Here is a 21055-nt window from a genome sequence, read left to right as displayed (position 1 = left end):
AACAAATCATGAGAAGCCCAGGAAATGTTTAAATCCAAAAAATATATTAATACCACCAACATTAAATATAATATATACTTATATTTATATTTAAGTAGTTTTAAGGCAGTACATTTCGTACGAACTAAACAAGCTTAAACAAGCGATTGGTTTAGGACGAAAAAATATTTTAAATCGAGACTATATGTTTCTAGACAAACAGCCGACGGGTTCGTATTCGTTTAAATGTTTTGCTCATCACACAGCCATATTTAAGTCCTTGTCAAAGAAAAAAAAGAGACAAAAGCGTCGTCGAGAATGAGCGTTGAAGTTATGGGCTCTAGGCATAGAACAGAGTGAAACCTCTTAATATTTATCTTCAAAATGTTGTGTACAAGAAATGAGACCGAGTGAGACGTCTACCATTTCCCCCTCTTCGCTCGCTGTTCCGTTACCGTCGTCAGATTCAGCCTGACCTGCCGCAAAACGCAAACAAGTGTTGCAAAAATGACGTAACGCCAATGCAACTGGCCCACCACAGTTTTAAAGGCGTGGGAATACTGTTGCCTTGGTTCACTGATACATTGTTTTCCGTTATTTTCTTTGTATAGACTACACTCGTGGTGTATTAAGTACGGACACAATTTGATAAGACGAAGAACGCGTTCGCAGCAACCACCGAAGATGTTTAAAAAGTAAGATGCCAAACATCTCTGTTAGGGGTTTGTAGTCTTGGCTAATGCTAAGCTATGCTTAGCGTCGCTTCTCGAGTTAGTGGCAGAAAGCACAGACTGCTTATATCCATTTACTATATTTAAATAAATAAAAAAATTAATTGTAGGTTCAGTGTTAGGTAAGGCTAACTCGTTCACATTCTTGGGGGGGGGAAATGTATTTCGTTGCTGGATGGATAAAGTTAAAGTGTCTTCCAATTTTGTCTATAAATATTTAAACACGAATTTTACCTCGTTAATTTGTCAGGTTGTACTTAACATGTTTAAAGTCAATGTTAATTCTGCCGTATATTTCATATGATTGGAAATGTTAACCTGTTTTCGGGACCCCCCTTGAATTCTTAAAAACCATCACACGCAATTGACACAGCTGTTTCCACTTTCAGATTTGATGAGAAGGAGAATGTGTCCAACTGTATCCAGTTGAAAACGTCGGTGATCAAAGGTATCAAAAACCAGCTTGTGGAACAGTTTCCTGACATTGAGTCATGGCTCAATAACATCATGCCCAAAAAGGACCCAGTCAAAATAGTGCGATGGTGAGTTTCTCCCGTCCAGTGTGTTTCCTCTGGTGAATTTTCCCTCTGAGCGTCATACCTTAATTCCTGCATTCTTCCTGTAGCCATGAACACATTGAAATCCTGACTGTGAATGGCGAGCTGCTCTTCTTCAGACAACGAGAAGGGCCGTTCTACCCGACCCTCAGACTGCTGCATAAATGTGAGCTCTATCGACGTCATATGAGTGATGGATGCTGAAGCCTACTGTACTGATTACCTTCATCTTTTTGACAGATCCTTTCATTCTCCCGCACCAGCAAGTGGACAAGGGGGCCATTAAATTTGTTCTAAGCGGAGCCAATATCATGTGCCCAGGGCTGACGTCACCAGGCGCGAAACTCTACCCATCAGAGGCAGACACAGTAGTTGTATCCTTTATATGTACTTTGACCTTGTGAAAGTCAAGAGTCTTCTGTGATTCCTTTTGTGTGGTGAAACAAAGTAAAATATATACTTTTCTTACTTCAAATAAATTCAAATGTATTTTTTCCCAAAAATATTGATAGAGGGAAATTTGTATAATATGGAACTAACAGGACATATATATTTTTTATTTTAAAAAAAAATCCTGAACTACTATTCTTTGAGTTGTTTCTTAACATTTGGATTCAGGCCATAATGGCAGAGGGGAAGCAACAGGCACTTTGTGTTGGCGTTATGAAGATGTCTGCTGAAAGCATGTAAGATTTGTCGTCTTCTTTTTTTTCTTCTATACAATGGCTTGTCCATTCTGTGACCGACGGTGCCTAATGCGGTTTTCTTGTGCAAACAGAGAAAAAGTCAACAAGGGCATCGGCATTGAGAATGTCCACTATCTGAATGATGGATTGTGGCACATGAAGACATACAAATGACAGCATTGACACCCAGCCCTTGCCACAACCTCCCAAGAAGGCGCAGAGCTGTTGACAGTGAGGCATGGGCTGCCAGTCTACTGTTTACACCCACAGACTTCTCTGTAACCTGCTGAAGGCTTTGAATCAATCACCAATTATGCACAAATAAAACAAAGATCTTGCTGCAACTGACAGCCACTTGTTTTTTTGTCCGTATGTGTTGGTGTTCCATCAGTATGAGGATATGGTTTATGAGGATATGAACATATGGTTTACACAAGGTGTGTCAGGTCAGACTTTCTGGTCCGACTTGTTAGTGTTCACTCTACCTGTTAACTGTAAAGTCACTGCTCTATAGTACATAAACACTTAGTATGCTATGACACACAATTAAGTTGCAAATATTTGTACTAATCAGAATGACTTACAAAAGAGAATCACAAGGCTGCACGGAGATGTAAACAGTGTTCTTTTACCTTCAGAAAAACAAGTTTTTGAAAAATAGTTGACAATGTGAAATGAATGGATGAAAAGCTACAATAGTTATTTTGCATCATTTCACAAACATTTCACCTCCCTTTCTTGAATGTAAAGTAAATTCATGAATTGAGTTCAAAGAGTCGGCATCGGAATCTGAAGATTACGACAGTTTCTAAACAGTTTACTGCAACATGCCTTTTGTTTGTGTGACAAAGAGACATTCTTTTAAAAAATTCCACATTGAGCATTGTTATAATGGTTGTTTTTTTTTCAAGTTTTAAGGAAAAGACGTTTGTTGGTTTGCACGACATAATTTCAATTAGTAGTGCTTTCGTACATTTTCTGAATGGAGTGATGATTTGGAAATAAATCACAGTAGTTTGTAATGAAGACACCAAGAACATATGACTAAAGCAGCTTCAAAATTGTCCTTTCCAGAAAAGGGCTCCCAAATGTTCCGTCACAAGTTCTGATTTCACCGAACGGCCACCCATTGAGTGGGCCAACGGCAGCAGGAATAAGAAAAAAAGTACTAATTAAAAAAGCAAAACAAAACAAAACAAAAAAAACCCTCTCCCAAAATCCTTTTTTGTCATCATACAAGCATTTCATTAATCATTATTTGAATTTTCTGGGGGGTTGAATGTCAGCATGTCATGAAAGACGTGGCCGTAGGGACGAAGTCTGTAAACTCCGAACATCAAGACCTGCATTTGATTTGGAGACATGTCATTGAATGTGATCGCCAAGTCGGAACAGCAAGCATCTAGGACATTGTTGGGGTTTGCCTTCATGCTGTCTGATATCAGACTGGTCACACCCTTACTGTTGAACAATCCCTTTCCATGTGAATCTTCACCATTCTCTGCAAATACTCCAGTGTATTTGAGACACTCTGCCAGCTGCTTTTCCTCAGTGAGCTTCCACAGCAGGTTTCCTCTTTCAGGACATTTTTCTTCATCCTTGAAAATTTTGACCAGCCTCCTCAGTGCTTCATAACTTAGAACAATTCCACTATCATATTCCACATACTCAAGCTCCCCCGACTTCATGGATTTGCCCAGGTAGAAGGGCTCGCTGTGATCCTTGTTGAGCAAAAGGTACTTGAGATTCTCAATGATGGCAAACGTGGTGGCTTCTGCTATAAAGAACCAGCGCAGCGTTCCAGCATTGTTGTAGGCATGTTGCAGAGCTTTACGTAACCTTGCCCAGTCATCTTTTTCATCCAGGTCGACTGCTTCAAATGCCTTTGTAGCCTCAGAAGTGTAGAACTCAGCCTTATCACAGTGTTTGCTCCAGGTGTCAACAGCACTGGCCCAGTGACTAATTATCTTGGGCTTGACCATGATGAGGCAGGAGACCCGGACTTGGTTGCTTAACTTTTGCATCTGTGCATCTGAGAGGCGTGTCAGCTCGTCTTTACTTGCTGCTTGGACATGATGGTGGTGGTGGTGGTCCTCTGGTGAGGAATCTGTGTCAGGGCTGAAACTTCCCAGGAAGGATAACGCCAGGCAAAACAGACCTCCCAGGAACATCCCCTTTATAAAAGAGCTGCCTTCGGACAACATCTTGACAACAGGCACTAGGGGAAGAAATGCATCACAGAGGTATTTAAACATACAATAGGAACAGTCACGTTAAAAATGATTAAGTCACTATAAAAACGATGTCCAATATTATCGACCCAATATGAATATATTTCTGTAATATCTATTTATATCACTATCAGTTTTTCCTCCGATAATGAAAACCAATGGGTTTCACAAATACATGATTATGAGGTCATGAAACCTGGCAAGCCTTCGCTAACAAGCTCGCTTTCTTGTTATTGCACAAAATGTCCGTGGGCTTGTTTTTTTTCCTCAATTGACACATTTCGTGTGCTGCCATTCAGTTGATGCGGAGCGAACACTGACAAATAATAATCTTACGTCGCTCATAATGTGCGCATATTCGCTTAACACCTTTTATTGGAACAGACTACACATCGTAGCAGCTGTGCATTGATTTGTATGTCGACATATCGGGCAGGCTACGTTCTGCCCTGAAACTTCATCCGCGGCGTCAACATCATTGTTAAACAGTGCGACCTGAAACGTGTTTGACAAGACGACACGATAAAAACCTAACACCGACATTAAGATGATCGATTTTAAACCCACCACTTTATCGAGAGACTCACGTCCACACGTCACAATGTAGCTAGTTGCTCGCTACCCTCCCAGCAAATTATGAAGTACTTTCTGTTACCTCGTTGATGTAACCAGGTGGTTCCTGGATTTTTAGTATGACTTCCAGGCGACCAACAACTCACCCTGTTCGGAAGGGGTGCCTCCTGGCCACAAGCCACTCGGATCAGTTAATCAGCAGCCAGGTAGCCTGCGGTACATTTGTGGAGGAAAAAAAAAAAAAAAAAAAAAGCTAAACAACGCGACTGGCTCGTACCGCCACTACTTCCGTTATCTCGGGTCACATGACCAGAGACGCCGAGCTGTACCGCTCCACCAAAGCAACATGAGGAAGCCATGCACCCGTTCCACAACCGTAATGTTATGTTATGGCACCCTAGAACGGTCGTGGATATAATGATCTCATAGCGATTAAAAAAACAAAAACAAAAAGAAGAAGAAGAAGAAGAAACAGGCAAGCTGGTCGTGTTGCAGCGTCACTGCACAGCGTCACTGAACAGTCGACTGTAAAACGCTTCAGTTTTTGGTTCAAGGCTTAAAATTCAAATTCCCTAAACAGCACAATCAACACGTCACCATAAATCCTGTTATCGATTGTTAGATGACAGTTATTGCTCGATCCGTTTTCCAGGTGACTAATGTGTCTGAGCAGCTGACGTCTCTCACTTGACCTTAAAACCAAACTCTAGGGTACATCTGTCTCACTGACTGCTCCGCAATGTTTTTTCTTCCCCCTTCTAATAGCAATTTCTCACAGAGACAACCTTATAAATCACCTGAAACCAGACACACTTTCATCTGAATGACTTGTAGCTTTTGGTTAAAAACAATGCATCAAATCCTCATTTTGAAAGAAAACGTCTTATTTGTAATAGTATAATGTTACATTAAATCAAGTTATGTATATATATATATATATATATATATATATATATATATATATATATATATATATATATATATATATATATATATATATATATATACATATATATATATATATATTTATATATATATATATATATGAGCGTTTATCGTTAAATATTTACTTATATATTATTTACTTATTTACTAATATTTATTAGTGAGTGCAGTGCAGACTTTTGTTGTCCCAGCACCTCTGTTAACAAAGGGTTGTCAAGCATTTGTGTTTTGCCCATTCATGCACTACTGTTTTGTTTTACAATTCATGCAAGCGGTCGATCGTTTCAAACACTTTCACCCACGGTCTTGGGAGTGTGTTGGTCTTGGCCAGTGTTTCTCAAAGTGGGTGGCGCACCCCCGGGGGTGCAGAGTCACGTCGCCCGGGGGAACTGAACTTTTTCCACGGCGTAACAATTAACAAAAAGTGTTCATTGTAGCTAAGAAAAACGCTGCTCAGGTACACAGGATGGACAAATATTTGACAGGGACGAAAGTAAGAATTCAGGAGTCCGGCAGTGGCCAGTGTTCTTTGTTGTTGGCCACTTTTGGCTGTAGAATCGTTCCATGAGTAGCTGCGGAACGATGGTGTCGTTCACGCCAGACTTGAAGCAGGGTGCACCTCTGCGGCCGGCAAGACACAGTCACGTAAAATTTGGGGCTTCTAGTCCCAAATTTGGAGGGGGGGCATGAAAAATGTTCTTCCTCCAAGGTGGGGCGTGACAGAGGAAGTCTGAGAACCACTGGTCTTGGCCTAGTTTTTTTTTTTTTTTTTTACTACATCACCATTGTACAATCTCTTCAGCCAACATTTGAACCAGAAAGAAACAAGTTTAGTTAATGTGTTCAATAAAGTACATGCGCGCGCTTCAAGTAACAGATTAGCCAAAATTGAGTATGACAATTTACCATTGTGTGACCCAATTAGCTGCTTCTCAAGTTATTTATTTAATGGTAAATGTAGAAACCCAGCAGTGAAACAGGCCCAGAAACTGCACTTCCACATGAGCAATGATTCGTCTGAGTCGCCCATCACACAGGAATGGTGTCGGACATAAAGCATCACAGCGGACAGCTGCTGATTACTGCTGCAGAGTAAACATTTGTTAGGTTGCCCTGTACAAGCACAGATAGGCCTGGGCTGAATTGACAGGATCCCCTAAATTGTGTCTGATGCCCGATCCAGTGTCAAAAACCATTAGAGAAAGACACAGGGTGATGACAATGTATTGATCAGATGGTGATGGATGGCTGTTGAGGATATATAAGGGAAGTTCCTCACCCAACAGAGGTGTAGTCAAGTCCTAGCTGGATAAAGGTGAAGGTCACCATGCTCTCTGTCGCTGTGTTTTACCTCCTTGCTGTGATCTGTTCTGCAAGACGGACCCAAGCTCTACCTTTGTACCCAGATACAAACCTGGAGCCACAGGCAGGTAAATCTATTTTTTTTTTTAAAATGCCTTCATGCACCTTTTAATTTAGTCGTATTACCCAATTTATGTAACGTCAACATGTGTTTCAATGGCAATGATGTAGAAATTCTTACCCTAGTGTCCTTGTATACTTGCAAAATTTCTTTCAGATAAATACATTTTAAGATACAATGCTCCATCAGTTTTGTCTTTGATTATTCGTTGTGCTGTACAAAACTTAAATGTATTATCTTAACAGAGTTCATGAAAAAATTAGTGTCAGGGGTGGAAGATGGATCGGACGCTGCTGACGGGGATCCCAGCCCTGCCAATAATCTGTATCCTCTACTGATGCAGCACAATGGAGGGAGTGAATCGTGGAATAGAGGTAAAACTATTTCAACAATCAAATAAGCCATGATTCATAACTTACACATAAACACACAGACACCAATCTTTCTTTGAATGACTATTTTGTAGGTATGAAAGGTACAGCACAGCAAGACAAATACACAAATGTGGTAAGAATTCATTATGTGAAATAAATTTGTTTTTGTCCATGTTTAGTGCTGAGACATTACGAAAGTGCAAAGCTAATGAAAAGTATTCAGGAAGAGGCTGTCACTGATTTTTTGGGGCTCTATCATGTTATTGGTCTACTTTTGCCATCTTGTTTATTGCTGCGCAGGTGGAGGATCTCAGAGAAACTATTTTGAAGCTGGCAGCAGCTGATAAACTCCGAGCTCAGGGTTTCCTGAGATCAGAACAGAACTTGCCAAAGACCAACAAGAGAGGTGTGTCTGTGGTTGTTTGAATGACCGCTCCTGTTCTTTGTACACATCACATGATCAAAAGCTCAAACATGACAAAATATAACCCGACCACATGCTTTTATAGCCAGCTGCGTCAAATCCAGCATGTGCAATGAGTTTGTTTTACGAGCCTGCAGGATGTTTAACAAAGGCTTGTGCCGTTTAAAACAATTCAGCTCATTTGTGCACTGTACTGAGATGAAGCAGAATAAACCTGAAGCAAATACAATTTTTTTTATTTAGTAACAATATGCTCCCATCAGTTATGTCAGTCTACATAAATTGAAGATGTCAGTGTATTTTGCATAACATAACAGTCATTGTGAAATGTTTTAACGCACTTGCATTTGCCAAAAGTTATGTTATACATTTGTCTTCCATTATTAATGTGAAGGCTGCAATAAGGCATCAATAATAGAAGCATTGCTGATATCAGATTAAAATGCTCCTTGGAACTGATAATTAGACTGTCAAATTAGAGTGCTTTTTCCCTAGCCTACTTTCACTATTTTCTAGTAATTAGTCATAACCTATACAATTACTACTACTGTGTAATTCAATTTATCCCCACAAGCAACATTTTCAGGACGAAGGTTCTTTAAGGGACAAAGCAAAAAACAAAACTAACAAAAAAATGGAAAAAATCAAGAAATTACAAACAAAATGTAAAAGATGTCTGAAGTCTAGATGAAAAATGTTAATCAAATGTAATTTTTCCACTCTGCCTACAGCATGTTTCTGGAAATACTGTGTCACCAACTAGAAGCTGAAGGAAGCTGAAGCTAAAGATATCATTACGGACCATCATCATCTTTTCTTTTTTTTCCCGCAAAACATGTACTGTTAAAAACAGGATATATATTTTTGAAGCAAAACTTTCTGGGCGAAATAAACTGGAACATTCAGAACTGTCCCCTGATTTTGGTGGTGATGAGATTTCAAGATGACTTGTGATTTTCATACAAACAAGATTGCCAAAGTATTGTTGTTTTTTATTATTACTGTGACAGAAACGCACGCCAATCTTATCTAAATGAATTGATACTGGATAAGAGACAGCAGCACTATTGCATATTTTGTTAGAAAGTTTTGTTAAGAAGCTGATGCACACCCGAACAAAAAGAATACTTAAATGGGGTGGTTGATCATAAAAAAAAATATTTACACTATGAACAACATGATAAACAGTGAATTGTACATTTGGCCTTTTTATGTGGCACATGCCAACCATTGGTCTGAGACATTCTAATGAGAAATCAATACAAAGAAATGCAACATGTTAAATTTTCTGCTGATAAGAGAAGGTCAGTGATGTGCCACCTCAGTGTGTTATTGTAGGTTTTAGCGCCCTCTACAGGTGTTTAAGCTGGTTCAAAACAAGACTTGGAGGACATGAAAATCCTCAACGATTATTTTATCTTTTGTTGGCCACACCAAAATAAGCCTTTTCAACTTCAATGTCAGCTGGACACGTCTGTCTGAATTCTTCCCTCTCGTTGGCATTCTGAATGTATCTCTGCACGCCTGTAAACTGGGTTGGGATGTCAAAGTTGCAGTACTTCTTGGAAGCAATCTGAGGTGATTAGAAGAAAAAGATGAAACACAAGATAAATTAAGAAGTCCAGTGAATTCAGGACAAATTTAATACTTTAAGGCTTGTAACTGTTAAAATATCTATTTTGATGCGTCACTTGGCATTATGGTCTTTGACAATGAACAAACAGTGGAATAAAGAGCCCATTTTAGATGGACTCAAACTCAAATTTTAAATTTTCATTCCTGCCAGTAATACAAACCAGTTAAAATAACCAATAACATATAAAAGATGCAACACGGAACTGGTTGAAAAACAAAAAAACAAAAACAAACTCACCCTGATGACGTGCAGCTTGGGCAGCAGGTTGCAGTCGGCTAAGGTGAGATTATCTCCGTCCAGGAATTTCCTGCTGGAGACGGCGATGGTGTCTTGGGAGTTGTGGTCAATCTCCTCTGGCAGCGGGGAATTCAGGTAGTCATCCAGACGCTTGAACTCCCGCAGCAGACTTTTCTCTTGGTCTGATTGAATAAAGAGATAGATAAGTTGTATATCTGTAAACTCAGCAACAGGTTTGAGTGTTTACTCTGTCACAGAACCTGTGGGTGATAATGGTAGCTGTGTGCAGTAAAACATCAATGATTTAAAATAATAAAAGAGCACAGGTTAAAAATGACTTGACTTCAGTCAGCTCCACTTTGAATTACGCAAATTATATTTTAGTGGATATTTTTGTGGGGAAGATGAGTGGAAATGAGAATATTAAGTATAGAGAGTAAAAAAAAGAAAAAGAAAACAACAACAACTCACAGGAGTTATTTGGGCTGTTCTTGATGAATGCAGAGAACTTTGCAAAAATGTCAGCGCCCACGTCAAACGACTCCTTGTTGATGGGGCTGAGATGAGGATACCTGCAGGAGACAGAAGAAAGGTTGAAGACGGGTGGGAGTGGTTGTTCGGAGACGAGCACCACCACCATGACGCCGGCCATAAACACTACATGAGAGAAACAATAACCTGGGCGGGGCCAGCGTTTGTTCGAGAAACTCCTCGATTTTGATGAAGTCTGTCTTGAGGATGCCGTTGTAGAGGAGGAAAGGTGGGTTTGTCCCAGGAGCGAGGTCTTTGAGCTCATCCGGCTTCCTGGAGATGGGGAGGAAACCACTGACTTAGTTATTCCATTTGGGTCAACTTTTTTCTCATCAATAAAAATGGGTTTGTTGCATCATGAAAGCACATCTGGTTAGCAATTTCATCGCTGCCTACTGGTCCAGTTATGGAAACACTGCCCTGGGAGTGGTTGCCAGTTGAAGGGCTTGTTGTGTGTGTGTGTGTGTGTGTACATTCTGAATCATTCAATTATGTGCCTCCTTCAAAGTTTCCTGATCTTATTTGCTCCCCAGTAATGACCCTGAGAAAGGGCGAAAAGATACTCAATTAAAAGGAGGTGTTTGTTTGAAGGCCACACTGAGCTCTTTGTACACACTCCTCCCTCTGACCTGCTACAGGCGCAGCGCACCTTTTGATAGGCGTCAGTGCAAAATGGCTTGGATTACTGAAAGAAACCTCTCAAAGGCTGCCTCGTTTCACTCGTTAATAGAGTTTCTGTGAGAAAGTTCCCTTCCACCAGATGCTCAGGAAGCGATTGTAGCAGAGGGGGGACACCTACTTCCTCATGTCGACGGTGGTCACAGTGAACTTGACTCCTTTCAGCCACAGAACCATGAAGAGCCTCTGGCAAAAGGGACAGTTGCCCACGTTCTCACCGTCGTGTCCAGCCTGAAAAAAAGACGGAGCGTCATCTATACTATCTCTCATGGCCAAACACATTCTTTTCCTGTGGCAATGGCAATATCTGGTCCACTCCCTACATGGCAAACAAGTGATTTCAGGGGTGAGAGGCGTGTCCCAGTCAGAGATTATAGCCTCAGGCATTTTCCACATCAAGTGGAATTGCAGGCTGTTACGGATGCAAGCGTTTGCTGTCATCTTTCGTTTGGACCTTCGAAAAGCCGACCAGAGTTTCACGTATTAATTCTCTCATATGTTACGTTGATTTGACTTTCTTGCGCAAAGTTAAGACATCATTGTGTAACGCTCTCCCCTTCTGATGAAATACCACAGATTTCAGCAGAGGTCACAAGTTTATCCCGTGTTTTAATGAAGTAGTACACGTTACAGTGATGAATGGAGCCCTTAGCGACTGCTACCAAGGAACAGTTTGTTGGCTCTTCTAAACGTTCTGCTTTGCTGCTTTGTCTTTAAGACCGAGCTCAAGGAGCTGCTTCCCCATTCTGTACGCACCACGCGCACAAGCTCACCTAACTTAATTATACATTAAAAATTGTCATTTGTTGTTTCTACCCACTGATAAAAGAGTCTTGTCTTGATAGGATGTGAGCAGCAGGACTGGATCACTGTGGGGATAATTAGACCAAATGAAGAGCTAACCAACCCTGTGTACTATTGGTCGTGTTTTACATAGGCTAACCTTATTCTTTTTAATATCCAAAGACGCGGTGTCTCAGCCCTGGCGGCATTTGCAGTAAACAAAAAGTCTCTGAAGGACCTCTGATATGAGGTCACATGCAGGAGGAGTTAAAGGGGCAGCGGGAGTGAATGTGAGCGTGTGTGTGGGATGGGTGTGTCTCTGGTTCAGGCTCGGGGGGCCAGCTTCCCTGCACACTGCTTGTTTTCCATCTGTGTGCGTGATGATAAGTTAGACCGTCTGTGTGCGGTCTGACTGCGGCGATAAAAGTGCGCTGTGACCCTCTGAGGACACACAAACACTTTGGGGCTTCTGTAGCGTGTGCTATAGTTGTCCTCTGATTGATGCTGTCACTTTTTTTGGGGCGGTTGCAACCTTATTTTAAAATAGCCAATTTGAAAACAGACTGACTCCGTGTGGCTGCATATTCAGTGTTTAGATTATTTAATCTATTTCTAAGTTATTTAAGCAATAAAAAGAAATGACTCACCTTGATAAACAACTCGATAGTTGGCTCTCTCTCAGAGCTCTGCCTAAGTGCCATGCTGCCCCAAGAAGTGTTTAGTTAGTTTAAAGTCCAAGATGTTGCACCAGCTAGAGCCTGCTGCTCCTCTAGTCAGTGCTCCGATGTGTTCTGTCCCAGAAAATCCGAGACAATAGCAGCTTTGAAAGTGGTTCCAAGCTGCAGTTGTGAATGTCAGGATAAAAAGTGTAACACCTCTGTGGGCTGTTTGTGCTGTCTCCGCAGGCTGGAGTTCTGCTCTTCTGAAAGTCTTGACAAGCCAGAGAGAGGAGGGGAGGACCTAGAGAAATGGGCGGAGAACAGCACTTATATACTCATGAACAAACTCTTGAGAGCTTAAAATAGCAGGATACTCTTCTTGGCGCAACTGATAAACTCGTGTTTGTATGTGTGTCACAGTCAGATGAATGATTAGTTTGTTCGCTCATGTAATAAAAGAGAAGATACTGAGAAGAGGAAACACGTGAGGCATTGTATCAGGAAGTGGCATACCTAATAATAATAATAAGAATAATAATAATAATAAGAATAAGAATAAGAATAAGAATAATAAGAATAAGAATAATAAGAATAATAATAAGAAAATAATAATATTGGGCACTGCTTACCTTTTAGTGAATTATTATCAACTGAAGTCAATTTTTGTTTTTAGTTAAAGAAGGCCTTCTAACTTCGCTGCCATTTATAGGCTACAGCCTTGCACCAGCTTCTTATGTTGTAGATCAAAGTCATTAAAGAGTTTTTTTTTCATGTGGAAAAGTCCCTTCATGTTCCTGGGAATTCCATTTCTCACATCTTCATAGCCGTGTCAAAAGGCAGATTAATAGTTATACTATACTTAGTGGTAGCTGAACTCCTAGTTTACCCCACATTTATATTACTAACTTGTGACATTGCCACTTAAAGATTACTGTTGCTGATGCGTCACTGCCAGTGTTGCAGATCAAACTTGTTTATTGTTTAACTTACTCTTATATGTGAGACTCTTTTCATTCGCCAAATAAGGCAATTTTGGTTATTTTTTGGGTATATGACCATTGGATATCAAAAAATGACTCCTAACAGGAATTATGCTGTCAACAATTGCCAAATTGTACTGCCAATAAAAGAAACATCACAGAAATTACATGTTTAATAGTGTTTTTCACTCTTCTCATTTACAAGAACAACTATTATGGTGCAACTGGCGAAAGTCTGAAAACAAGATGTAACACTCTAGGGGCAAAGTTAAATTGTGAAAGCATGCGGCTTGTTGAGGGGAAGGCCGGTTTTGTTCTGGACATGAAGAAAAGAGAAGATCAAGAGATGGTTACTTTCATTTGTGGCTGGTTTTGCAATTCAAATACAACTGTGTGCAAAAAAAAAAAATCCTGTCTCTGTTCCTCTCTGAAGACAGAGTAGTTTTATTTCCAGTAAATTGTGTCATTGTAGTAAGTGTCTTAGAAAATGATAATGCATGACTGAAAAAACAGTCATGTGCCTCAAGGTGTGCTTCTGTATTCGTTTATTGTTCTATGGTGTCATTACAGCAATCATAGGAACTTAGTATGACTGAAGCCACATGCTGCGGTGAGCACTTCTCTAAAAGAAAAAAATAACATCAGCAGTATTATGCAACACACCATAAGACAGTTCCAGAGAAAAGATACAGGGCCTTAACCCAAGAACTTTGTTCTATGTGGCTCCGTGCCACGTAAAACAAGTCCATCACATTCAAATTCCAAACAAATCCCGGAAGTTTAAAACTTGGGACATCCCAGGAAATGCAACAGAAACAGGGCAGGGAGGAGGAATTGGACATTTTTCTGAAATGGCTCATTGAGCCAAATTGACGGCTTTAGTTCTCAAAATATTTCTACACTGTCACTGAACTCATAAAACACTAATAAAATACCACCACTCTTTACTTCTTTTGTGAAATTGCCCTTGGTGATGTCACAGATAAAGAGATGCTTCCACTGACCGGGTATTTGCTTCCTCCTCTGAGACCCTGTTTTTGTCCCCTTCCAAACATGCAGGAATTGAATGGTAGTTAATTCAATCGTTATTGTTTTTTTTTTTTGTTTTTTTAAGAGATCTTTATAGTTGTTTGGATAACTAATCATATTGATCTAACATCAAACCTTTAAACAAAAAACATGTACTCAGCGAGGGATACATTTTCAGATACTTTCCAAATGCCAGAAAAATAATCTCTCTCTCTCCCCATGCTGCTGCAGCTCTTCAGCCAGAATAAACAGCTGAGAGGAACAGTCAGTCACCTCGCTGACACTTTGGGGAGGTTACTGGAATTTCGCTGGAACGTGAGATGGGAGGGTGGTACAAGATTAAAAACATGGTCCTCTGCTTCTAGCAGATGCAGGTATGGCATCCACTCCTCTGCTGTGGGCAGAGTGTTTGTTGAGGCTGTTGTAATCATGAACCCAAGACATCAACGTTACGATTTCTATCGCTGACATGGCTGGTGAATCACTTGGGTGCATTGTGTGTGTATGTGTGTGTCTTTGTTTGTGTCTACATTTGGTCAGCATGGCAACTTGCAGTCACTCAGGCTTTTGAAAGAAAAAGGATGTGTTCAAAGGAAATTAAGGGCAGAATCGCAGCTCTTATTGTAAATTGAAACCAAAAGACTGCGGCTGGGTAGTGGGAGGTGATTTCCTGAGTATTCCTGGAAAAAAAAAAAAAAAAAAAAAAAATGGGCTGTGGTGGAAACACACAACTGACCGATGATCTTCCTCTTCCTTTACCACCAGCGAAAAGATTTGATGGCTCTTATCAAGCAGACGGATAAACACGACTTCCCTGGATGTGCACGATGGCTGGAAGTGACCTCCTGAGGGAAAGAAAGAGACCTTATCTTCCTGCACAGGGCCCTCGCTGTGGCAACGCACAACAAAAGACAATGCAGCGTGATTTTTGCCATTACGCACTTAAACATTGACGCTCATTCTGTTTTCCTGGCAAGACGCAGATAAAAGCTCATTCAGAAAAATCAGCGCATGATTTGATTGCACCACTGCACCCCCCAAGACTTTGATTTAATGTTTTTAAATCTTAAAAGATCGCTTCAACATATATTTTTTCTTTTATTTGATGATTCGTTCATGTGTGTCATTGTCACATTGTGCATGATTTGCTTGACGAAGGACTGGATGACAAGTACCTGTCCAGACTGAAAAAGCATTTTACAATAAGAGGGTGCTGGGTAGGCAACCAACATTATATCTGCAGGAATAGATTTTTGCATCTGCTTGCTATCTGAGCTGTACAAATCATCCCAAGCAGAGCCAAACCAACACTCAAGCTTATCTGTTAACTCTGTGTGTGTGTGTGTGTGTTTTATTGCCAGAGAGAGCAGGCTGTTTCTCGGAAGTACAATGGCCTCATTGACCTACTGACCGCTCTCCCCTGCTGTCCCAAGCCCAACGACCCATTCTCAACGAAACCCTGGGTTCTGTCCGGCAGGATCTGCATGATGACAGCACCATGGGGTTCTTCTGCCTCGTCTTCCTGCTTTCTTTGGCTCTGAAGATCCACACAACACGTTCAGCTCCTGATTTGTCAAGTAAGTTTTTTTTTTTGTTGGTCTTTTTTTAAGGGGCCAGTTATTCAATAATTGAACAAGGGTGAGTGATAATTTATCACAGATTCTTTCCTGCACAGCCTGCAGCCTGCAGAACATCTGGTGCATTTCATACTAATATAATGAGGGTGGAGGACATGGGCGATACTCCCAAACGATAAATAAAAAGAAATTCAGCTGTTTGGTATTTGATAATCATATAAAATGGATGAAAAACTATCACTGTGGGCTCCAACTCTAGGCAGAACCAAAAGTTCTTTACACGTTGCGAACATTGCTCTCTGTCTCCGTGTTTGACCTCAGGAGATATTTCCATTCTTGTGGTGCCCCTAAATAGTTCATTGTTGAGTGAGTGCCTGGTACAGAATCACACACACGCACGCACGCACGCACGCACGCACGCCACGCATGTGGCCCCACCAACAGGAAACAACTGGGAGGGGACGTTTCACTTGACTGACTGCATTATGTTGAGTCATATTTACATATGTGGTCATAGTCCAAATATTGTCTTGCCGAGCTACACCCAGTGTCAGCAGGGGCCAAACTCCAATGTTTAATACTAAGATGGCAATTATGACGTCATCAAAGGTGAGAAAAAAATAATACCCCAAAATATAATTTTCTGTTTTATTAAAACACTGACCATAACAAAGTTATCCAGTAGTTTGAGAAGTGAACTTTTAAAATGATATTGAAATAATAAAATAAAAAAAAATCCACACTATTGAACAAAAAAATTAAACATTTTCAAACAGTATTTAATATTTATTTTGGATTCTTTTTTTTTTTTTTTTTAATAAGTATTAAATTAGGAACCATTTGATTGACGAAAATGTGTTTTTCCAATGGCAGAAAGAAGCACAAAGCATACATTTTAAAGAGTGTACATTGTCTGGATGTGTCCGGTATGTTTTCACCAAAATGTTCCTCCTTGGAGTTTGTAAAGAAGTTCTAAACTTGATCAGCAGAAGATTTGGGCAAATAAAGTCTTGGGGTTTATGAACATTGTGATCTTAATCTAATCTAATCTAATCTTCTTCAGTACAATTTATTTGACAAGCTAGAGTAGCATTTGACACATGATGTAATATCATTTGATATGAGATTTGATTAGATATGATTAGCGGCGGTTTTGTTCTATTCATCCGTTACTGTATGTTCCTGTCAACTCCACCATGAATGGAAGATTGAAGTTGTGCCATCCCACAATCTCTTGCAGCCTATCTGCTCAACATCCTGAAGAACCACACAGCCCACGCCTGTGAAGGAGACACACTCACTATCGAGTGTCCCTCCAAGACGTCAGTGTCTGTCCTGTCAGCCTTCTACGGACGACGGGTCCCAAACCAGCATCTGTGCCCCGCAGCAAACTCCAACCAAACTGCAGAAGAGGACATAGAATGCGCTTCTCCTGTTGCTGTTGAGGTACGCAGAGCCAAAGTTAAAAAAAAAACAACAAAATGACACAACTTAATTATTGTGGCTCTTTCACAAATTATGCCTCATCATCCAAATGTGTTTTTTCCACTGTGACAGAAAGTTCTCTCAGAGTGTCAGGACCGTCGCTCTTGCCACATCCCTGTCTTCAGTCCTGTGTTTGGACAGGACCCTTGTCCTCTCACCACCAAGTACCTTCTTGTTGCCTACAAGTGCAGACCGGGTATGCTGCTCAGGTTGTGAAGATTGGTGAAAATAGTCACTGCAGTGCAAAAATAAACCATCTTCCTTGCTTGCTTACTTGCTCAGTACTGTTTGCCTCACAATTCAAAGTAACCAAACACATCTATTTGTCATATTTAGGTGAGTGATTATAAACAGTTCACTACTGGGTTATTCCCATCATGGGTGGCCACATGTTTTTTACTTCTTCCTGACATTCTTCCTTATTCCCTTCTGACTTCTTCCCTTGAGGATAAGATACAAGTAACCTTCAAAAATTGTTTATTTTAGTGAATTAGAATAGTTTAACAATTGATGAAAAGTATTTTACTGCTACAGATGATGGAGTTGATGTTCATGTCATTTTGTGTGTAACACTTGGTTCTGATCCATCATAGAAAATGGTTTCATTTCATAGAAAAGACAAAGTATACAGTGACAAAGACACCACTGATACAATAATATAGACAGCATAGTAAGTCATTGGAATGTAGCAGGGAACTTGTTGAAAAGCACGCACAAGTATTGGTTCATCACAAGAAAATAATCTGATTAAACAGTTTCATTTCTTATATTGCTGGCAACATATTTTTTGTTAGCTGTGTTTTTTTTGTGTTTTTTTTTTAGAGCACCACCGTACAAGGCTGGTGTGTGAAAATGAGCGGCTGAAGCTGACGTGCAAAAATGAAACCGTCCTCACAATCTACTCGGCCACATTTGGACATCTGCTTCACGGCAGCCCTTACTGTCCTCAGGAGCCTGGATCACATGTCGACATGGGTGTGTAACAAGATCCAAATATCCAAAACATCAGCAGCACATAGCTACAGCACTCCAAAATGGCCGTCTTTGCCTTATGGGTGAAATCCCCAGATTAAGGGTTACTGTCTGACAGAACTACAGAGCGGGATTTTAAACTTGGAACAGCTTTTGACTAAAACTCATTTTTTTGTGTTGCTTTGCAGAGTGTTTGTCACCCTCAGCTTTGAGGAAAGTGTCTCGCAGGTGTCACGGCCGCACAAACTGTTCAGTCCTGGCAGATACCCAAACCTTTGGGGACCCGTGCTTCCCCGGCACCAGGAAACACCTGCGGGTCTCCTTCACTTGTGGTACAAGACAAACCACATGCAAAATGCAGATATGGTTGACTGGTGATTAAAAAAACAAAAAAAAACAAAAAAAAGTCACTCTCATTTTCTCCGCAGTGCCCCGGTACCTCTTGGAAGATGTGGGCCGAGGGTCAACGGATCCGTTCATGATCTCTGACTACACGCACGGTGAGAACAAAGTGCAGAGAATCCTCAAGGTTCAGCTGCATGTGGCAGATGTCTGAGCTCAGACCCCATCCTCTCGCCTGCAGGTGGATGGTACACTGGCCCCACCTACAGGCATCAAAACGTGCTCTTTACCAACTGTCTGGAGATCATTGACAAAATACTGGGTATGTGCAATGAAGCCTGTGAAACACGGGCTGGGGTTGCATGTACGTTTCTCAACAATGTGCAAAAGCCCCTTGTTGTTGTTACCTAGTTTCAAATCTTTATTTTTCTTCCTTCTTCAGTGAGGCAGCCTCGCTTATACACTTAAAAAAAATGCAATTAATCTGCGAAAAAAACGCACGATCAGCGCTTTTGTTCACCGGCTTCCGCAATGAAACCCAGTCCTATGGCTGCTAACACGGACACTTTGTTGTAATTTCCACATGTCTGGAAGGAAAAAAATACAAGTCGGTCATGATGTTGTTCCAGGCCGGGACTAACACCTGACTGGGATGTCCTATGAGAGGTATCAGTGAGGCATCATGAAGGCAATGATGCCTCACAAAGAGCAAACATGACATCACACAGAGCAGTGTTTTAGCACACAATTTGTGTGACTTTTCTCATTTTGTGGGAGTCAATTTCATGGACTGGAGACAAATATTGTCATTGTGTGGTGCACGACCTTTGAGGGCTAAACGATTATTACAGGTCTTCGTCACACCACAAATTTTTATAACATTGCACGGTAAAATAAAAGTAGGTATTTTAAATACGATTAGCCTAATTTTTTAGCATCTCTCCCTTCCAGGCCTTCCAGAAAAAGTGGCTCTCTACTTTGTCTCTGGCATCTGTGCTGGTCTGGTTTTCCTCCTGTGTCTGTTTGGGATACGCTCGACTGTGGTGAGGGACGTGAAAGAGCTCGTTTCGGATCTTAACAACGAACTGAGAGCTTCGCGCAGACGCCGCAAGGGACTCATCGAGGACTTGTTTGACGACGACATCTCGGACACGTCATCCTTCCGTCAGCTCACGCAGTCCTACCGCAAATCGGAAGGCCTCACTCCTTCAACGCTGGTGGTAGAGTTGGTGGAACGTGAAGCTGTGCGGACGAGAGACGTGCCCAATGGAGACATTTGGGCACATGGAGATTCCAGCCCTTACGCCATTCACAAAATGCCATAAGGGCTACACGAGGACATTAGAATGCCCATGTGTACATTTTAAGTATCTGGCCATATTGTCAAACTTCTTTGGTTATCAGACATCACATTTGAAACAGACAGCTTGTCTGAATGAGACACCAGATTAGCTGTAACTGTTCCAGCTTAGGCCTTTACATTTTGGAATTTTTTTTTTTAGTACATTTTACAAAGACATTACCGTTCAAAAACCAATAGCAAACACAATAACAATTTAAAAAAAATAAAAATAAAAAATACATTGTTGTGGCTTTATGTTATGTGTTATGTCTGACTTAGTCCGGACTGTGGGTATCTACGGTAATGTTATTAAATAATACACAAGGAGTCGAGGCTGTGATCTTTTTTGGCAGGTAAACGTCACAATAACTGAAGAGTAATCAATCACAGCACACCTTGAGTGCTGCAGTCAAAAACAGTCGAACACCGAGTAATCGATTAGATACACCACACACGTTATCTTATTTGACTTGACAAATTCTAATTATTTTTACACATATTTTTCTGTAATATAAATGTACATACAGTAATATCATCTGTAAAATATAACACAACACCGAATTCTGTTTGATCTGCTGTGATGTAAAAAGTCATTTCAGATACCTATAATGATAATAATTATAATAAAAAAATTATAATAAATATTACCTGCATCCAAGTTGTCTATGTTTTATTGACAACTAACAACTGATTCACAATACATAACTATATAGCAATGGATCATTTAATCTATTCAAAAAGATGGAAAAAAAATTAACGCGTGTCTACGTTTGTGGCCTCCCCGTCCGCAATTCTTTTTATTGCGTTGCCAACTCCAATCCGTTGGATGTCAGTAGTGCGCTTGTAAACCAATTTGCCAAAGGCTAAAGCCTGTCAATAGA

At 40.6% G+C, this 21055-nt stretch overlaps 5 protein-coding genes and 1 long non-coding RNA gene across 7 annotated transcripts; 3 read left to right on the top strand and 3 right to left on the bottom strand.

Annotated features, from left to right (window-relative positions):
• Positions 1–475: 475 nt before the first annotated feature.
• Positions 476–2303, top strand: mcts1 (MCTS1 re-initiation and release factor). Its single transcript, XM_076046791.1, has 6 exons — positions 476–674; positions 1100–1252; positions 1336–1433; positions 1508–1641; positions 1886–1953; positions 2046–2303. The coding sequence occupies exons 1-6, from the start codon at positions 664–666 to the stop codon at positions 2125–2127; spliced, it is 546 nt and encodes a 181-aa protein (XP_075902906.1). The 5' UTR covers positions 476–663; the 3' UTR covers positions 2128–2303.
• A 531-nt stretch (positions 2304–2834) lies between these two features.
• On the bottom strand, positions 2835–5107 carry c1galt1c1 (C1GALT1-specific chaperone 1). Its single transcript, XM_076046789.1, has 2 exons — positions 4840–5107; positions 2835–4171 (listed from the first exon to the last, which is right to left on the bottom strand). The coding sequence occupies exon 2, from the start codon at positions 4155–4157 to the stop codon at positions 3201–3203; it is 957 nt and encodes a 318-aa protein (XP_075902904.1). The 5' UTR covers positions 4158–4171; positions 4840–5107; the 3' UTR covers positions 2835–3200.
• A 1252-nt stretch (positions 5108–6359) lies between these two features.
• urp1 (urotensin-related peptide 1) lies at positions 6360–8619 on the top strand. Its single transcript, XM_076046646.1, has 4 exons — positions 6360–7132; positions 7371–7499; positions 7592–7632; positions 7800–8619. The coding sequence occupies exons 1-4, from the start codon at positions 7030–7032 to the stop codon at positions 7923–7925; spliced, it is 399 nt and encodes a 132-aa protein (XP_075902761.1). The 5' UTR covers positions 6360–7029; the 3' UTR covers positions 7926–8619.
• A 283-nt stretch (positions 8620–8902) lies between these two features.
• clic2 (chloride intracellular channel 2) lies at positions 8903–12734 on the bottom strand. Its single transcript, XM_076046645.1, has 6 exons — positions 12436–12734; positions 11127–11236; positions 10475–10600; positions 10268–10368; positions 9797–9978; positions 8903–9496 (listed from the first exon to the last, which is right to left on the bottom strand). The coding sequence occupies exons 1-6, from the start codon at positions 12487–12489 to the stop codon at positions 9338–9340; spliced, it is 732 nt and encodes a 243-aa protein (XP_075902760.1). The 5' UTR covers positions 12490–12734; the 3' UTR covers positions 8903–9337.
• A 795-nt stretch (positions 12735–13529) lies between these two features.
• LOC142901912 (uncharacterized) lies at positions 13530–15984 on the bottom strand. Its single transcript, XR_012929009.1, has 3 exons — positions 15868–15984; positions 15193–15301; positions 13530–13743 (listed from the first exon to the last, which is right to left on the bottom strand). It is a non-coding gene; the product is annotated as an uncharacterized LOC142901912 (long non-coding RNA).
• LOC142901908 (protein eva-1 homolog C) lies at positions 15908–20832 on the top strand. 2 transcript variants are annotated; one of them, XM_076046642.1, is made up of 8 exons: positions 15908–16033; positions 17274–17479; positions 17591–17714; positions 18341–18493; positions 18679–18822; positions 18919–18990; positions 19074–19154; positions 19784–20832. In XM_076046642.1, the coding sequence occupies exons 1-8, from the start codon at positions 15955–15957 to the stop codon at positions 20155–20157; spliced, it is 1233 nt and encodes a 410-aa protein (XP_075902757.1). In that variant the 5' UTR covers positions 15908–15954; the 3' UTR covers positions 20158–20832. The 2 variants fall into 2 exon arrangements, with proteins under 2 accessions (XP_075902757.1, XP_075902758.1); XM_076046643.1 differs by lacking the exon at positions 19074–19154.
• Positions 20833–21055: the final 223 nt, after the last annotated feature.

This window comes from Nelusetta ayraudi, unplaced genomic scaffold, assembly GCF_046127955.1.
Source record: "Nelusetta ayraudi isolate G7.1 ecotype Tasmania unplaced genomic scaffold, CSIRO-AGI_Nayr_v1 ptg000090l, whole genome shotgun sequence".
In the NCBI taxonomy this organism is placed as follows: domain Eukaryota; kingdom Metazoa; phylum Chordata; class Actinopteri; order Tetraodontiformes; family Monacanthidae; genus Nelusetta; species Nelusetta ayraudi.
Note: the sequence above shows the minus strand (reverse complement) of the source record. Positions and strands in the feature narration are given on the sequence as shown.

Excerpts from the sequence above, each read along its gene's own strand:
- c1galt1c1 (XM_076046789.1), bottom strand. The coding sequence starts at position 4,157 with ATGTTGTCCGAAGGCAGCTCTTTTATAAAGGGGATGTTCCTGGGAGGT.
- urp1 (XM_076046646.1), top strand. The coding sequence starts at position 7,030 with ATGCTCTCTGTCGCTGTGTTTTACCTCCTTGCTGTGATCTGTTCTGCA. Across the intron at positions 7,133-7,370 it reads AAACCTGGAGCCACAGGCAG|AGTTCATGAAAAAATTAGTG; the intron begins GTAAATCTATTT and ends TTATCTTAACAG. Across the intron at positions 7,500-7,591 it reads GAGTGAATCGTGGAATAGAG|GTATGAAAGGTACAGCACAG; the intron begins GTAAAACTATTT and ends ACTATTTTGTAG.
- mcts1 (XM_076046791.1), top strand. Across the intron at positions 1,253-1,335 it reads CCAGTCAAAATAGTGCGATG|CCATGAACACATTGAAATCC; the intron begins GTGAGTTTCTCC and ends TTCTTCCTGTAG. Across the intron at positions 1,642-1,885 it reads CAGAGGCAGACACAGTAGTT|GCCATAATGGCAGAGGGGAA; the intron begins GTATCCTTTATA and ends ATTTGGATTCAG.
- LOC142901908 (XM_076046642.1), top strand. The coding sequence starts at position 15,955 with ATGGGGTTCTTCTGCCTCGTCTTCCTGCTTTCTTTGGCTCTGAAGATC. Across the intron at positions 16,034-17,273 it reads TTCAGCTCCTGATTTGTCAA|CCTATCTGCTCAACATCCTG; the intron begins GTAAGTTTTTTT and ends AATCTCTTGCAG. Across the intron at positions 18,991-19,073 it reads GATCTCTGACTACACGCACG|GTGGATGGTACACTGGCCCC; the intron begins GTGAGAACAAAG and ends TCTCGCCTGCAG.
- clic2 (XM_076046645.1), bottom strand. The coding sequence starts at position 12,489 with ATGGCACTTAGGCAGAGCTCTGAGAGAGAGCCAACTATCGAGTTGTTT. Across the intron at positions 10,369-10,474 it reads CAAACGCTGGCCCCGCCCAG|GTATCCTCATCTCAGCCCCA; the intron begins GTTATTGTTTCT and ends TGTCTCCTGCAG. Across the intron at positions 9,497-9,796 it reads CCAAGCTGCACGTCATCAGG|ATTGCTTCCAAGAAGTACTG; the intron begins GTGAGTTTGTTT and ends TAATCACCTCAG.